Source organism: Mastacembelus armatus, chromosome 3, assembly GCF_900324485.2.
Source record: "Mastacembelus armatus chromosome 3, fMasArm1.2, whole genome shotgun sequence".
Lineage (NCBI taxonomy): Eukaryota > Metazoa > Chordata > Actinopteri > Synbranchiformes > Mastacembelidae > Mastacembelus > Mastacembelus armatus.
This window is the reverse complement of record NC_046635.1, coordinates 3,588,735-3,603,805: the sequence shown is the minus strand read 5'-3', so window position 1 is coordinate 3,603,805 and position 15,071 is coordinate 3,588,735. Positions and strand designations below refer to the sequence as shown.

The 15,071-nt window shown below is 38.9% G+C and overlaps 1 protein-coding gene across 1 annotated transcript in view; it reads left to right on the top strand.

The window, feature by feature from the left end:
* trip4 (thyroid hormone receptor interactor 4) overlaps positions 1-15,071 on the top strand; it is a 59,465-nt gene extending 44,394 nt beyond the window's left edge. Inside the window, exon 13 of the mRNA XM_026320556.1 lies at positions 14,720-15,071. Coding sequence (XP_026176341.1) covers positions 14,720-14,784 — 65 coding nt within the window. The 3' untranslated portion in view covers positions 14,785-15,071. The remainder of the gene's footprint in view (positions 1-14,719) is intronic.

Below are 15,071 nucleotides of genomic sequence, written 5' to 3'. Positions count from 1 at the left end.
ACCATTAACACAGCTCCCTGTAAAAGCATGGAGTCATTCTGAACATTTCCATCATTAGCTGTAGCTCCTCTGTGCCTCCCCACCCCCGCTCTTCAACAAAAATCAATAGCATCTGCTGCTGTACAGCTAAGCCTGCTTCATTGCTGAAGAAACCAAACAGGGGGAGCGCTAAATTGATTAAGCGTCAGGCTATTTTTTCGAGATGATGATTTCTAAGTTTGTCCACATTGATGAAACAGAACAATAGGAGCAGAGCACTGAAAACATTCACAGTCTTTTAATGTCTTCAACAACCAAAAAAAATTCCGTCACCATCTGCTATAAACCTTTAATAAAATAAACATGAACATGTAACCCATGCCTGCCACAGCATTTGAAATAATGATGAAAGGGCTTCGGCACACTCTATCTCTGCAACAAGCATTTCTTCCATGCCTACAGCGGTTGTGGGTAATTAGCACGTGACACAGACTGCTGCTAAGCTAACAAACGATGCATGCAAGAGAGCTAATTGCATGTTGGGGCATATTTGCCATAATGTGCAACCTCGCCCACCTCCACATTCCCCCCATGCTCTATTGAAATGTTAGCCTCTTTAAATATTATCATAATGCATGTGGCAGCAAACTGTTAATCAGGAAAGGGCTTTACTTCCTTCACCCTGTGTCCCCTTCCCCCAGCTGCCTCTGTTTATTTGCTCAGCATCTGTTTGAAGTGTTTCTCTGCCTGAATAACAGAAGAACATGCTGGTGGAGGAAATGTTTGTATATGTACGTTTATGTTTAAATAACACTATAGATTTCCCGGCATTGTTGGGAGTTGGTGTAGCCATAATATTAATGAATTGTATACATATATATGCATACGGCTCTTTGTCAAGCCGCACATCTTATTTGTGCACACCCATTTTATTTTTGTGTTCAGATTCATCTGTGCGCTCAGTGTCTGTCCGTGCACATGAGAATAACATGGCTCAATTTCCATTTTTATGAACAATCCAGTTACCTCTGTCAGGGAAACTGATGGTGAGAGGTCTGCTGGATCAATGTTACCGTGCTTCTGGCATGCCAAAGAGCTTGTCCGCTGTGTTACTGCCTTCCTTTGCTTCCACTCACCCCATCCCCAGCGCTCTCACACACATACGCACACATAGTGACAAGTACATTCACCTACACTTTGTCAGGCATACACTATTTCTCCCCAGTTCACATTCTTGTCTCACTGTTTCTCACCAATCAGTAGACAGGATACTTTCTGACATTTGACAGGCCCATCAGCATTTTTCTCCTCTCACTCTGCAGACAGCCAGCCTGCAGAGACCCAAACATAACCTTGAGCTAACTTAACCTTGAGCTAAATAAATCACTTAACCACACCTTAGGGATCTTTCTGGTGTGTGCTGGTCATAATGTTAGACATGGGTGTTTTTATCTCTTTGAAAAAAACCTGAAGATAAAAACAGAACTTGACTAGGACAAATAAGGTTGGTCACTTTTAAAGCCCCAGATGTTTGTTTTTTTTTTGTTGTTGTTGTTGTTTTTTTTGTCAGCACTGCTACTCTCATTCTCACACACCTATTTTTGGAGGACTGACTAATGTAATACATTCCCTAGTGCCTAACCATTGGCCTACACCAAAACCTAATCTTAACCCCCAACACCGCATTGCTGTTGGTGTGTCCTCACCCACATGTAAAACCCAAGTGATCCTCCTGTGTGGTCATACAAGGACACACAAACACACACACACCTTTTTTTCATTCCTCACCGGGACCCTATGTTGACTTACATTCATTTCTTGGAGACTTACCCTAACCCTAACCCTAACTCTGACTTTAGTTAACCATAAACCAAGTTGTCACATTAGCATTCAAGTGATTTAATGATTCAACAACCAGGATCTGGTCCCCACAATATGAGTAATACACACACATGTACACACACACACACACACACACACACACACACACACACACACACACACACACACACCATTTGGCTTAGGCGTCTATCCAAAGTAGTAAGAATTATGTGCAGTGGAAGTGGAAGCACTAACCCTGGCAGTGTTTGTGCTCTTCTCTCTCAGCTGAGCAGCAGAGCACCACATGGAGCACACAGATAGATAAATCCTTGAGCATTGTAAGATTAATCAAAAATGATGGTGGCTATTAGACAATGTCAGGCAAATAAAATGTGTTCCGCCAGTTCTTGTTGATGGCAGTGCAAGAACACAACTTGCCAAATTACATCCCCCTCAGGGCTTTTATGATAAACAGCATGAAGATAGTCTGGCAGCGTGTAAAGTCTTTGGATTTGACAGTGAAAAAGAAGACATGTCTTGTCTAAGAAGTGTGAGGTAGAGGTTTTTGTTCAATTCACCCACTGAGGATCTTAAATATTTGAAGGATGTGAAGCGTACTGCAAAGAACATCATGCTAGCTTTGTGAAAATGTCATATAATCCTATAAAAGGATCATGCAGAAAGAAAGAGTTGTACTGAAAAACAGGTGCAAATTTTATCCAATGCACAACCCAGGCACGACGTTTGTTCCAAAAAACCCTTCCAGTATAACAGTTGACTAAATTATTAAGCAAGGTGCATTAACATATCTGTTATTTCTCTGAGTGCTGAGTGCAATCAATAACAAGAATCTACTTGTGTTGCTCTTTGCCTCTCTGTCATTGCAGCAGTTGGCCAGATAAATCACACTCAGTCAGAAAAGAAAAAATAAATGAAGCCATACTCACTGTGGTGCTCAATTGTTGTACACACTGACTTAATTATATTATAGCAAAATGCTACTTTTAATAAAATATTTTTGTATTTTGGGAAATATCCTTATTTGATGGTTGCCATGAAATTAACAAAATATCATATGACTTCCTGTAAAACCTTTTTAAAATCAGCAAGATATCCCCCATTTTTCAAAGGCGTTATTGGCCAATGTTTGAAGTGCAAATATGCATGTTGAGTTAAAACTGCTTCACATGCAATAAGATACAAATGAATGCAATGTCTGTCTACATATGTATCTCTCTCTCTCTCTCTCTCTCTCTCCCTCTCTCTCTATCTATATATATATATATATATATATACATACATATATATCTATACACATATATATATGTGTATGTGTATGTATGTAGGTATGTATGTATGCACAGAGAGAGAGGGTGGACAACCTTCCTCCTTTCTTCAGTCTGTTCTTCAGTTGTCTGTTAAACATCAAGCACTACTGTACATCGCTGTGCAGGAACAAAGCAATGCACAAAACTTCCCATTTCCTGACCTTCAATCTAGTTTGTATATTTATGTGTGTGAGAGCGCATACATTCATGCATGTGCCCCTGACTCTGTGTGTGTGTGTGTGTGTGTGTGTGTGTGTGTGTGTGTGTGTGTGTGTGTGTGTGTGTGTGTGTGTGTGTGTGTGTGTGTGATTTTCTGATTGTTCCCTCCACCACGTATCAGTGTACGTGAGGAGAGAGTGCCTGCAGGGGTGTCAGCGGAGGTTTAAGATATTCAGCTTGCTGTCAGCACCGACACATTTCTCCCTCTGCACCGCAGCACAGATATGCAAATGCAGCCTCCTCAGAATGCAGAGCACCAGATCAGCTTCAATTTATTCCATTCTGCTCTCTCTCTCTCTCTGCACTCACCCTCCCTCCGTCTCTGTTCTCTTTGCTGTCTCTTTCTCTTTCCTTCTCCCTTCTCTCCGCTGTCACCATTCTCTCTTTGGTTCTCTGTTTGGTCTTAGCTGCTCTGTTCATATCATATGCCCCCAGTGAGGAATTGTAAGGAGTGAGAGGATTTCTACTGAGCAGCCTCCAGTCTAAGCTTAGTGCAAGGAAGTGCTTCATTCTCTGAGTCTTGTACAAGGTACAAGTGGTGCAAGATAGACTGAGTGTTAGCATATTTATGTGTGTGTGTCTGTGTGTGTGTGTTTTAGTCCCAGTGTTGTCAAGAATTGTTTTTATGGAGCACATGCAACAATATACATATCCATTCGCTCTTGTTAATTACCAGTGATAGAACAGCAGAGTCTACATCGCTAGTGGTGGAATACAATTAGTTAGTTGCCAAGCTGCTCTCAAAAAGGCTATCTCACCACAACACAGTGTCATCAGTAATCTAGTCTCAGCATAATCTAAATGCCAATGTCTATCCTCTGTGATCCATCCCCAGCTCACACCGCATTTACATTCTAATTAGATGTGGCCAAGGCCGCTTTATAAGGACCCTTTTTAATAACATGGCTGTATTCACCTTTTCAGAGTCCCAGAGCGGCTATAAAAAAGAGGGTACACATTATACTTTGTCCCTTTGATATTGTGGCTACTGAGGATCTAAGTAGCTTTTCAAAGACACCAACACCTAAGTCTGTGTTGCCTCACAAGAGGTTTTCTCGTCTGTGGAGGAAAAGTTATAAATGAAGCTGTAATAAATTACTGTGTGTTTTCAAAGCAGAAATAAAACCCTAACACGATTTACATTACACCCAATTTGTCTGTAATTAGGCAGTAAATTATGTTTAATTTTAATCTCTGTGGGATTGTTTCTAACATTGCTTAGAGTAAAGACTTCATTTTTTTCATATTTGTCTTTATTATAAATATGGTCCCAAATAATTAGAGCAATAATGATATGTTTTAAATGATATTAGATCTTCAGATAGTAAAGTTTTCCATTATTTTTGATCTACGGCTTCTTAATTTTTAATTTAATTTACTAATTAATGTTATGGTTGATAAAAGAAGTTTTAAAATGTTGCGTGTTGTTTTTATGCAAAATTACAGTTTAGCAACCAGTTTCAGAAACGTTTTGAAGCCTTAAACATGGAGTCCAAATGCCTTTGGCTTAGTATTTCTACACAGTTAATCTTTGTTTCATTCTATTGGAGTAACATTGTTGTCTCAGTATAACCAGTAGTTCTTTTTTTATAATTCTTTAATGTGAAAACTGACAGCTGTTGAAACAACTTGCAGTTCACAGGGCATTTAGAGTGTTAGGACGTGTCACAGTGTTGGTGGCAACACCTTTTTTAACAAAAGGATGCAATAGAAACTAATTTGAAAGGAATCAAACATCTTCTGGGTGATTGCCCTCATTTCCAGTCCTGTGAACTCAAAGGTGCTGAGGAATCGGATTGGGGTGCTGTTCTTATCACCAACATTTTCATTTTAAACTGATAATACATTGATTTTACCAGCTACATGTGTGTAGCTATGAACAATATCATAATCAAATATTTAATGTATTGGTAATTCTGTACATAGATTTGAAAAAACAAAACATGTTTTCCAATCTGATGCCTCAATCAGCAGGATGACAACATTCATGAACGTCTTCCAAAACGTAATACACATTCACGCTTTTCCACATTGCTTTTTTTCAGGCAAAACTGCAAATCACTTTCATAAGATTGCATGTAACCTCTCAGAAATTAAAACCAGCCCTTTTGTGATTCCAATATGGCTTCTGAATTATTCTGTGGGGTCTAATGAACTGTGAGCCTTCATGGATAATACATGACAGAGTAGTGATACAGGGAAAATAGAAATGCAAAACAGAGTGCACTTATCTGCAGTGGGTCCATTTTTTAAGACATCTGAAATTATGTTTACATTTGGCCACTTAGAAAGATGACCTCTAGCCAGCTCTTCCTTTAGCCAATTGTGTGTTTGAGGCTAAACTCAGTTCAACCACTAAAACTTTACAGCCACATTTACAGTCTCACATAAGCAAATAACACAGATTGATGGTTAATGTTCATTTAGAACAAAAATCTAACTGCATAATACATCAGAAATGCTGCTTTCGGTACGCTGTCTCTCTATTGCACTTGATAAAACTAAGCTTAAACAAAATCAGGGGTGTTTTAGATCAAATATAAAATACTATATTATTTATAGTCTCTGAATCTCTGTCAGGACAAAAGAAAACATTAATGCTTGGACACGGTTCTCTGAGGGAATGCTAAATACATCCATAAAACACACATGTGCATGATCTTACAATATATTTATACTTTTAACAAGAAATGGCACAATACACAGAATTCATTTTCTTTTCATCTACAGTGCCCATGTTGTCTCCAGCTGACTCCTCTGTTTCTCATGAAGTTATGACTGAAAATTAGAACCTTGTGGCCATGACAATAAAATCTGCTTAAAAGGACCAACTAAAAATAAAGGTGCTTTATTTCACACTACATACAGCCTGAAATAATTCAGTCCAAAAGAAACATAAATGACAAATACGAATTTGATTGTTCTGAAATTTCCAAACATCTGTTCAGCATTAAAAGGAAATATATCTCAATGCATCTTTTTCCCCATGACGTTTTATCACAACTGTTAAGCTTCAGTTCTCACTATATGGCAGTGTTCTGCAGCAGCCTACTGTGAGAGCATATCAGAGATGTGATTGATAAGCTGTGAGGCTCTGGTCATATTTTCAAGAATCACTCATGGCCGCAGGGGAAAACTGCTCTATCTGCTAGGAAGACTCCCCAGTAACTGACACACCTTCATGCTCAATCAATACATGTTTCCCAGTAATGGTGCACAAAAAAACACGAGCCAGTGTTTCTCTTAAATTGGTGATGTTTACCTGACAACACTCCTCTAAAGAAAGTGCCAAGCATCAGTGGTGGACATGCAACACATGGCTTCCAGAAGGAAGATCCATCTGCTCATTCATCTGCATTCAGCAGGACCTGGTATGTGAATGTGAGCAAATTTGAAGTAGGATTGTAAAATCTATCTCTCCCCTCTTTTGCTGCATTACATAAACTGTTTGTAACAATCTGTCATGTGGCATATACTTTACTTATCAAAAGCTGCTTCAATGAAAAGTGATAATTAATGCAAAAATATGTGATAATGTGATAAGTTATAATACTATTATAGCAAATGTTAAGAAGGACAAAAGAGGACAATTGCTCGGGCCGTGTGAGGTCACATCAAACCCATCAGATCTAAGAGGAATTGATTAAATTAAGCTGAGGGTTCATATGTAAACATATAATGAATAGAATTTGACGAACAGTATAAGACAAGAAGATTAGAAAGTTAGAAGTTAAAATGTGCAATGTCAGTAGTAGCCTGTGTTATGATTTTCAATCAAACAGTTAAAAGGAAACTGAACCATGTATTTATTTTAGCACACAGAATAGCCTTCAGCAGGTAATCAATAAGCACTGCAGACTGACTGACACTACTGTCTAAATCTCAGTTCAAGTTTACACGTTTAGATTGATTATGCCAACAGGTGTCAGAAAATAATCACAGCTTGGGTATTTTTTAGCTCTGCAGAGTCTCACATACCAGAGTTTCTCATTTGTAGGCAACTCTCTTTGTCTCAATTATAATTTAAGTTTGGTTCATGATTGCTGAATATAAATCTGTGGTTTAAGAACCAAACCCTGATTGGCAATCAAACATTTCCAAAGATCCACAATTGGGATTTGACCAGAATAAATAAAGTCTTACTTTAACTGTATATGCAGATGAAGTTTATGCCTCATGTGAAGGCCCATGAGCACTGAAATTGACAAGTCAGATCACTCAGATTTTTCCTGCTTGTCAGAATGTTTCAGCTGATAACCCTCCAAATGTAAGCTTCAGTCCGTAGCCTATAATCCCAATATATATGTCAAACACAATGAGCTTTTCCAGGAGTGCGAGGGTAGTGAAAAATGGCTTTTCAATTTGTCAACTCCAGGTGGCCTTCATCACTCAGCTGAGTACATTTCTGAAACTGGCAATCTAACAGTCACGCTCACTTTCAGCAGCAGCTAGCCAGGTGCATGTTGGAACGAAAATGGGCAGAGTTTCAAACACTTGGCTGTTTTTTTTTTTTTTTTTTTTTCCCCTCCAAAAATCCTCAGATTGCTTCATATTGCTACTTTTCCCACTGTTCATGTTCCTAGGTGAACTGCAACATCTGCCTCTGGGCTGGTACTGATCGAATCACTGTGCTTTCAGAGAGGCAGGAGAAGTGAAACTGATATTAGAATCAAATTCATAACAGAACCCCAGTACACAGCTGAATGAATCAGAATTGCGCAGCTGGTGCTGACCATAGACAAGGTAATACAGAAACCTTTGTGTTGCTGTGTTGGATCTTGGTTATTGAAGTCAGCAGCTCCATTTAGTGTACTGACTGACTGGACTGTACGGGGCGTGAAGCTATTGCCACCGCAGTTTGGTGACATTTCGCTTATAGAACACATTTTCAGTAGCACAGATTTATAAACGTGTGTGATGATAAAAATACCAAAGCATTTTTAACAAGTGTAAAACAACTTCACAAATTATAGCAATATATATAGAAATATTTCAGACCGTACCTGTGTCAGATTAAAAATTGCTTCCTGTGCATATAAAAATTGATTGTTGATACATGTGATCTAATTGTATTTGTGTATGGAGTTTTGAGACTTCACTGTTCAGTTCTGTGTTAAATGCTGCTAGAAAACCCAGACATATAATAAACAAAACACAAAAAAAATGTATTTAAAAAAAAGTCTTGTATAGTGAACTAACATAAGGTCCAATCTGTGCTCTAGATATTTCGGACTGATATAAACTTTCTGTAACTATGCCATCAAGGCCCCGCATCCACGCTCTAACTAGGATCACCTTTGCTGTCGCAACTTGTCAGACACTGGTTCTCCAGTGAGTTGAGAACTGTCATGTGCGTGACTAAACCGGCTCAACAGCATGCTGTTGGTTGGAAAAATCACTCAGCCATTACAGCCCCTTGGTGTCTGTGAAAACAGCTTCAGGCATGGAGGTTTGGACAGACCATAAGATGAATTGAGACCATTTTCTCTGCAGTAGGAAGCAGGGCTGATGCTTCTCCCTAACCCCTTGCAAACAGCATGCCAACACAAGTCTCAAACAGCACCTTCTCTATCCACTTGTAAATTCTCCAGCTCGGCAGCACAGGAAGGGAATGTAAATTAGGTGTGACTAACAGCAAGATGGGAATCCAGGCAGTTTTCCCCCTCCTCTCTTGCTGTTCTCTCCTGGCTACCGAGGGTTTTATCCACTTTCCTGCAGTGCTCAAGGCTGTCAGATTGGTTTCGCGTGCAGAATGACTTGAGATGGAGGTGTACTAAGCTGGAGCCAGATAAGGAGAAGAAGATAGAAGAACAGTGTTGCTGAGCTGAAGTCAGAATAAAGTTTTTTTTTTTTTTTTTAATCTATTATATTTATCATGAGCTGAGAGCCCTTTTACTCCATTTTCAAAACTATTAGACCAGCCATGCTTACAGAAATATGAGAAATACAACAGCTGCGTGTGATTTCTGAGAAATACTATATTTACTGGTGCAGGTACACAGAATACTTCTTCCATGTTAAAGGATAAGGCTGATGATACTTATTTTTAAATTGCAAGCAAATCAGACAAAAACAGACCAAAATGAACAATGAATCGATCCAACTAACAATTACTAAGTTCCCTAGAGCTCCACTGTTGTCCTTACATCAATACACCAGCGAGCCACACATTGCATTCCTTACAATGTATAGGCACTGTAGTTTATTGAGTCAGTGGCACGTACACCAACCCACCCAGTATATTTTAATCCAGACCTGAAAATAGTGTCCAACAAATGCAGAATATGAAGACAGTTTTTAAGCTTTACTAGTGTCTTGGCTGTGGCGTCAGTCACCAGTTTTATTCAAACTAAAATGTCCTGACAATTTGCTATGAAAGTTTGCATAAATTCATGGTGCCAAGAGAAATTAATTTGTGACAGGTCTTGAAACAACTTGTCTTTGATTTGAAGTAATAGGCTAAGACCTGATTGTCATGCAAAGTATAGGAAGGTATGAACATGTTTCTCATTTTGGTTGATTAATGAAATCTTTTTTGTGGTTTTCAGTGCGGTTGTTTTGGTCCACACCTGAATGTAATTACTGTTCATACCAGATGAATTAAACCACACCGATAGCGAAAATGAACTAAAGTTTCATTTAAACTGACTAAAGCCTCGAAGTGTGAAACCAGCCTAAGATTATTAAAGCTTTTTCACACTGAACTCTCAAGGTAGTATACTTGTGACAGAATCACAATTATTTATTGCAGGAGCCTAGTGGGAATCGATGTAACAGATATAATTGAAGACGTTACATTCATTGACATAGCTGCTGGTGCTTCACTTTAACCTTTTCTTTTCTGTGCCATCATCTATAAGCATAAAGTAATTTCCAAGTGTGTCATGAGAGTGTATCAACATGCTGTTGAAGTATATATGCATAGCTGTTCAAGGCTTATTATCCAGCTGCATCAGGGCTAATGTGCAAAAAAAGAGTAAGAATAAAAAATCAACCCTTTTATTCTTAAGTGTGGAGGCAGTTACAGAAACAGCAACCAGACAATTATTCTTGTGATTATTATTGCAGGTTTGCAAGCTGATAGGCCTGTATCTTATTGATGTCAAGGAGGAAGTCAATGGGCCTCTATTTTAGTGTAATAAATACTCTTTGCACTACTGCCCCTGGATTTTCAAGGATTATGTGAATGTGCTCTCCATTAGTGATGAACTGTGTTCTCCTATAATGTATAGTGGAAATACTATGCATGTCGTCATTTTTGTGAATATGTAAGCAGCGTATCCAAGTGTAGTATATACATGAGTGCCAGTGTGGCTGAATGTGTGTTTGGAGTTTGTTTTATGGGCTTGATGATGGAGAGCCAGCTCTCTGCAGACAACCTGTGCTTATTTTATGGCCTCCTCCCCTGCTGCAGCCTGTGGGCAATAAACCTCTCTCCAGCAATCTCCAAACAGTGCAGCAATCAATGGGAAATTATCTCAGCCAATCGATGGACCAGCCTTTCTATTTCTCCCTCTCTCTACCTCTCCTACTGTCCTTCAGCCTTTCTCACAGCACCCCTCCCTCCGTCTCTTTCCCTTCTATCTCATTTTTGCCGTCTCTCTGTTTTTTCCACCCACTCCTTCGCTTACCCTGCTTCCCACCAACCCCCCACACCCATCCTCTTTTCCATGCATTCCCTCCAGCTCTCTCAGCTCCACAGCACCTGGACTGAAATGCGACAGCTCAGCAGCTCCAGAGCCATTAACAAAAGTCGCTTTCGCACATGGAATATGTAACATTGCTGGATTGACTTTCCTGGTGACTAAAATGAGTCAGACTTGTTCATAAAACCTCTGACAGTAGTAACAAAAGGACCCATTTACTGTAATCCATGTTGCTGTTGTCCCTGGTTGCTCAAAACCTCATTATTTTTCCTCATTTTTCTTAAGGGTGTTTTTTAATAAGTTCAGAAAATTGACAGGGCTGACATAGCTGCTAATCATTCAAGTTAAATGTTACTTGGGCTTTATTTACACACAATTAAAGGAGAAATGGACTAATCAAAGTGATGATGATTAAACAAAAAAGAGCACTTTAAAGTGGACCTAACACATTGCAAACACAGGTAAAGCGATCTGATCTCCATGTAGCTTTTAATATGATGTTTTTGTTAATAAATATGGTTTTGTTACCTTACTGGAGATGTTGCCTAGGGAAAGCTGCTTTTAATACATCTGCAACTGCAGTTTTGTCTGAGGAAGTTTGAATCATAGTCGATGTGAAACATCTTTTATGCTGATCGTTTTTGTTTCCAAAACAACCGAGTGACTTGAAGATCCTATTTAACAATACTTGTATATATTTGTCCAGAAGGAGTCGCCGTAGTATGTATGACTTTGTATGCTTAGTAAAGTGTGTATTTTAAAAAAAGTGTACTTTGTACAGAGTCCATTTTCATATGTAGGTGTTGAAGCTGAATTATCTTTGTTTAGATGCACCTGGCACTAACTGTGTTGACATTAGAAACACGACTAACATAGTAGGTGAAACAGGTAAATCCTCATTACTTGAAGGCTTCTTTTGACTTGTTGCTTAATATAATAAGTTTGTTTTTAAATGTTCTGGTGCACAACATTTAACAGAATCATCAGTGTTATGACAAGGAAAACTGTCAGGGCAACTTTTACACAGTACTGGCTTATCGTCTCAGGAGTTGGACCATTTGCATTTTTCCCAGAAAAAAATAGTGTTTATGTGGGAACAACACCTCTCTGACTCCAGCTCTCTAGAGTTCAGCTGCCATATCAGTATTTCATGATATAGTTATTGGGCTCTTACCATCCAATATTTATTTTTCTCCTAAAATACACACTAGAGTGGTACTACTCTCAGACCTTGTCTCCTGAATGTTTTAAAAAGCTTCTCTTAACCTATGATGCAGTTTTTGTAACAGTGGATTTATCATCAAAGTAATCTTGGCAGCATTCACCCAAAAATTCCAGAGGTATTTCCACGCCTTAGTAGCACTTGCTCCTGGCAGAACAGACATACACTGACAGCCATTCAGCCACCCTTGGAAATGGTGAGCTAACGGCACTACCCCTTAACACCTTGTTTATGCTACTACCCACTGAGTTCAGCCATAAGGCGACAACATGAAAAGAAAGCATAAGTGACAACCACCACCCTAACCTGTCACACTTGTATCATTTTTTCCTCTGCCTCAGCCATGGGGAAAACAGCTAGCTAATGCCATGGTTTGACAAGCAGGAGGCTTCTGTTGGGCAGAGACACAGGGTTACTATTTGCCTTGCTGTTAATGGCAGGGTCAGTATATTTTCAAAACCTGACAGAAGTGGTTCTGTATAGGACAAACCAGCAAACCACAGTTTGTCAGACAGAGCTCAAATGGAAGAATGCGAAATGTAGTTGATATTGTGAATAATGTATTCAGAGAGATACATGGCAATTGTAGTAGATTAGGAGTCAGCCGTGTTAAGTGGCTGCAAAGGTTTTGCTTATACTCTATAGCTACAGCATTTATATAAATAGCAATTTAATGAAGTCCCACTTTGAAATCCTCAGCTGTTTTCATCTTTCTCATCTAACATGAATTAGTGAGCAGCAAATTGTAACCATGGAAATTGTCATAACAATGGAGGTTTCTGTTTTATGGCTTGGAAATGGTAGTCTCCTAATCAGCAAGTTCAGGCAGGTGCTGTTTGATGGCTCAGTTACAAAATCCAAAAAGATTAGTGAAAGAATCATTGGCTGCTCTCAGCAGACTGAAAAACATAGATATTTATCCAGATGCATGAGTGGGTCACCCTCACAAATGATTTTATAGTCCAAGTTTTCTTAACCATAAATTTCAATTTTACTTGATTCAAAAGAGAAATTGTAAAATGCAGACTTAACTGCTGTGATATGTGACTTAAAATTAAACAAAAAAACATCAAGATTTAAAACACTTTGAGGCTTGTGTGAGATATGGAGATTTCCTAAAGGCAATGTAAGATGATTACAAAGTTTGAATTTGAGACATCCAGAAGTTCACAGCAGAGAATCATTTGTCTAATAGTGTAAGGATAGACATAGTAATAGGAAGGTTGCATAGTCTAACCATAACGCACAGCTGTATATCGTCTGCATAGCAATGAAATCGCTGCTGAAATTACAGATGAATTGACCGACTAGAGAAATATATAGAGTAAAAAGAAGCCAGGTGCAGAGCCCTGTGGTGCCCCATAACATGAAACTGAAATGTTTGTGGCATTTTTTAATTAAATGTGATGGAGAGACTTTACCAAATTCAGTGCACCCCTCTGATAAGAAAATCATTCTCTGAACAATCTAGAAAAATGTTATGAGCAATTGTTTCAAAGGTGGTGCTGAAATCAAGTTCTTTACAACATCTCTGAACTGGGGTTCAGAGATGTTGCACTGGAATAAACTGCAACACAAAGCTGAAGACACACTGACAGTGTATTTAGGACAACTGGATACCAGATTACAAGATGACACCCGATTCAGTCATAATAAAGTTGTGCAGTGGATGTTCCTCATGCTTCTGTTTTTGGGCTTATACACGCACCAATCCAACTGACTCCTGGTTGGTTTCCTTGCACACATGACATGGGGGGGGGGGAATATCCTACAGTGTCTCTAGACCTTCCAGTTGTTACTGCCTTCAGTGCATCAATTCTTATAATAAAAAGACTTTGCAGGGTTTGCAATGCTCATAAAAGTATATTCACCATTTTACAACCGCTTCTTTTTTCAATGATTCTCTAATGGGAAAAGGCTTTTTGGGACAGTGTGCGTCAAAGTGGTGAGCACAGAAACTGTAGTAACATTGTTTGGCCACTAAGCCAAATTTGCTTCACAAGGGACAAAATCCTATTTATTGATATTTTAAAATAACATTTGTAGCTGCTTTAATTAGATTTTATATGTGACCATGATTGAAACTTTGTATAAATGAATTATTGTAATGTTTGTACATTATATAAGTTGAGTAAAACTTAAATAAATAATAAGATGCAGCTGTAGCTCAGTATTCGTTTTTCAGCTGCAACATATATTGTCTTCCTTGGTATGTGGACTCTTTATTACCATTGGAGTATATTGAATGTACATCTATATAACTTAATTAGCTGTGGTCTAATCTCTTTGCTGTAGTATAAAGAGTCACTTTGGCCTTTTGCCTTATCATCTCTGCCCCTCCCTCTCTCTTTCTCTTGGCCTGTCTCTTTCCATCTCTCTTTCTCTCCCCTGTCTACCCAAGGCCTCCTCTAATCAGCAGGCCTTGAGCTCTCAGAAAGGTCACTCTGTCCCTTTGATGGTGTTTTGATTCATCCCTTCCTTTTCTCACCCCCTTTCTCTCACAGGGAAGCTGGAAAGTCACTACCACCAGGGTGCAAAGAAGGGGCTGGTCCCATCAGCTGCAGAGTGACATCAGAGGATAAGCTGAGGAGGAGAAACAGTCTGATGTCATGGGAACATGGCAAATTATGTTTCCTAAAAATTGGCCACAGTCTTCACTGGGTTGTTCCAGGGTTTTAAGTTGAATTGTTAATGCAGACATATTATCAGTGTAAGATGTATCTTGGTGTTTAATCACCAGCTTTTGCATTTTACATAAGGAATGTCGCTTGAAGGTATGCAGTACCAAGGTGTATAATCATGTGTACAATCTGCTGTCTCTGTTCCATTGTTTGCAGAAATAAAAAGATCATTAGG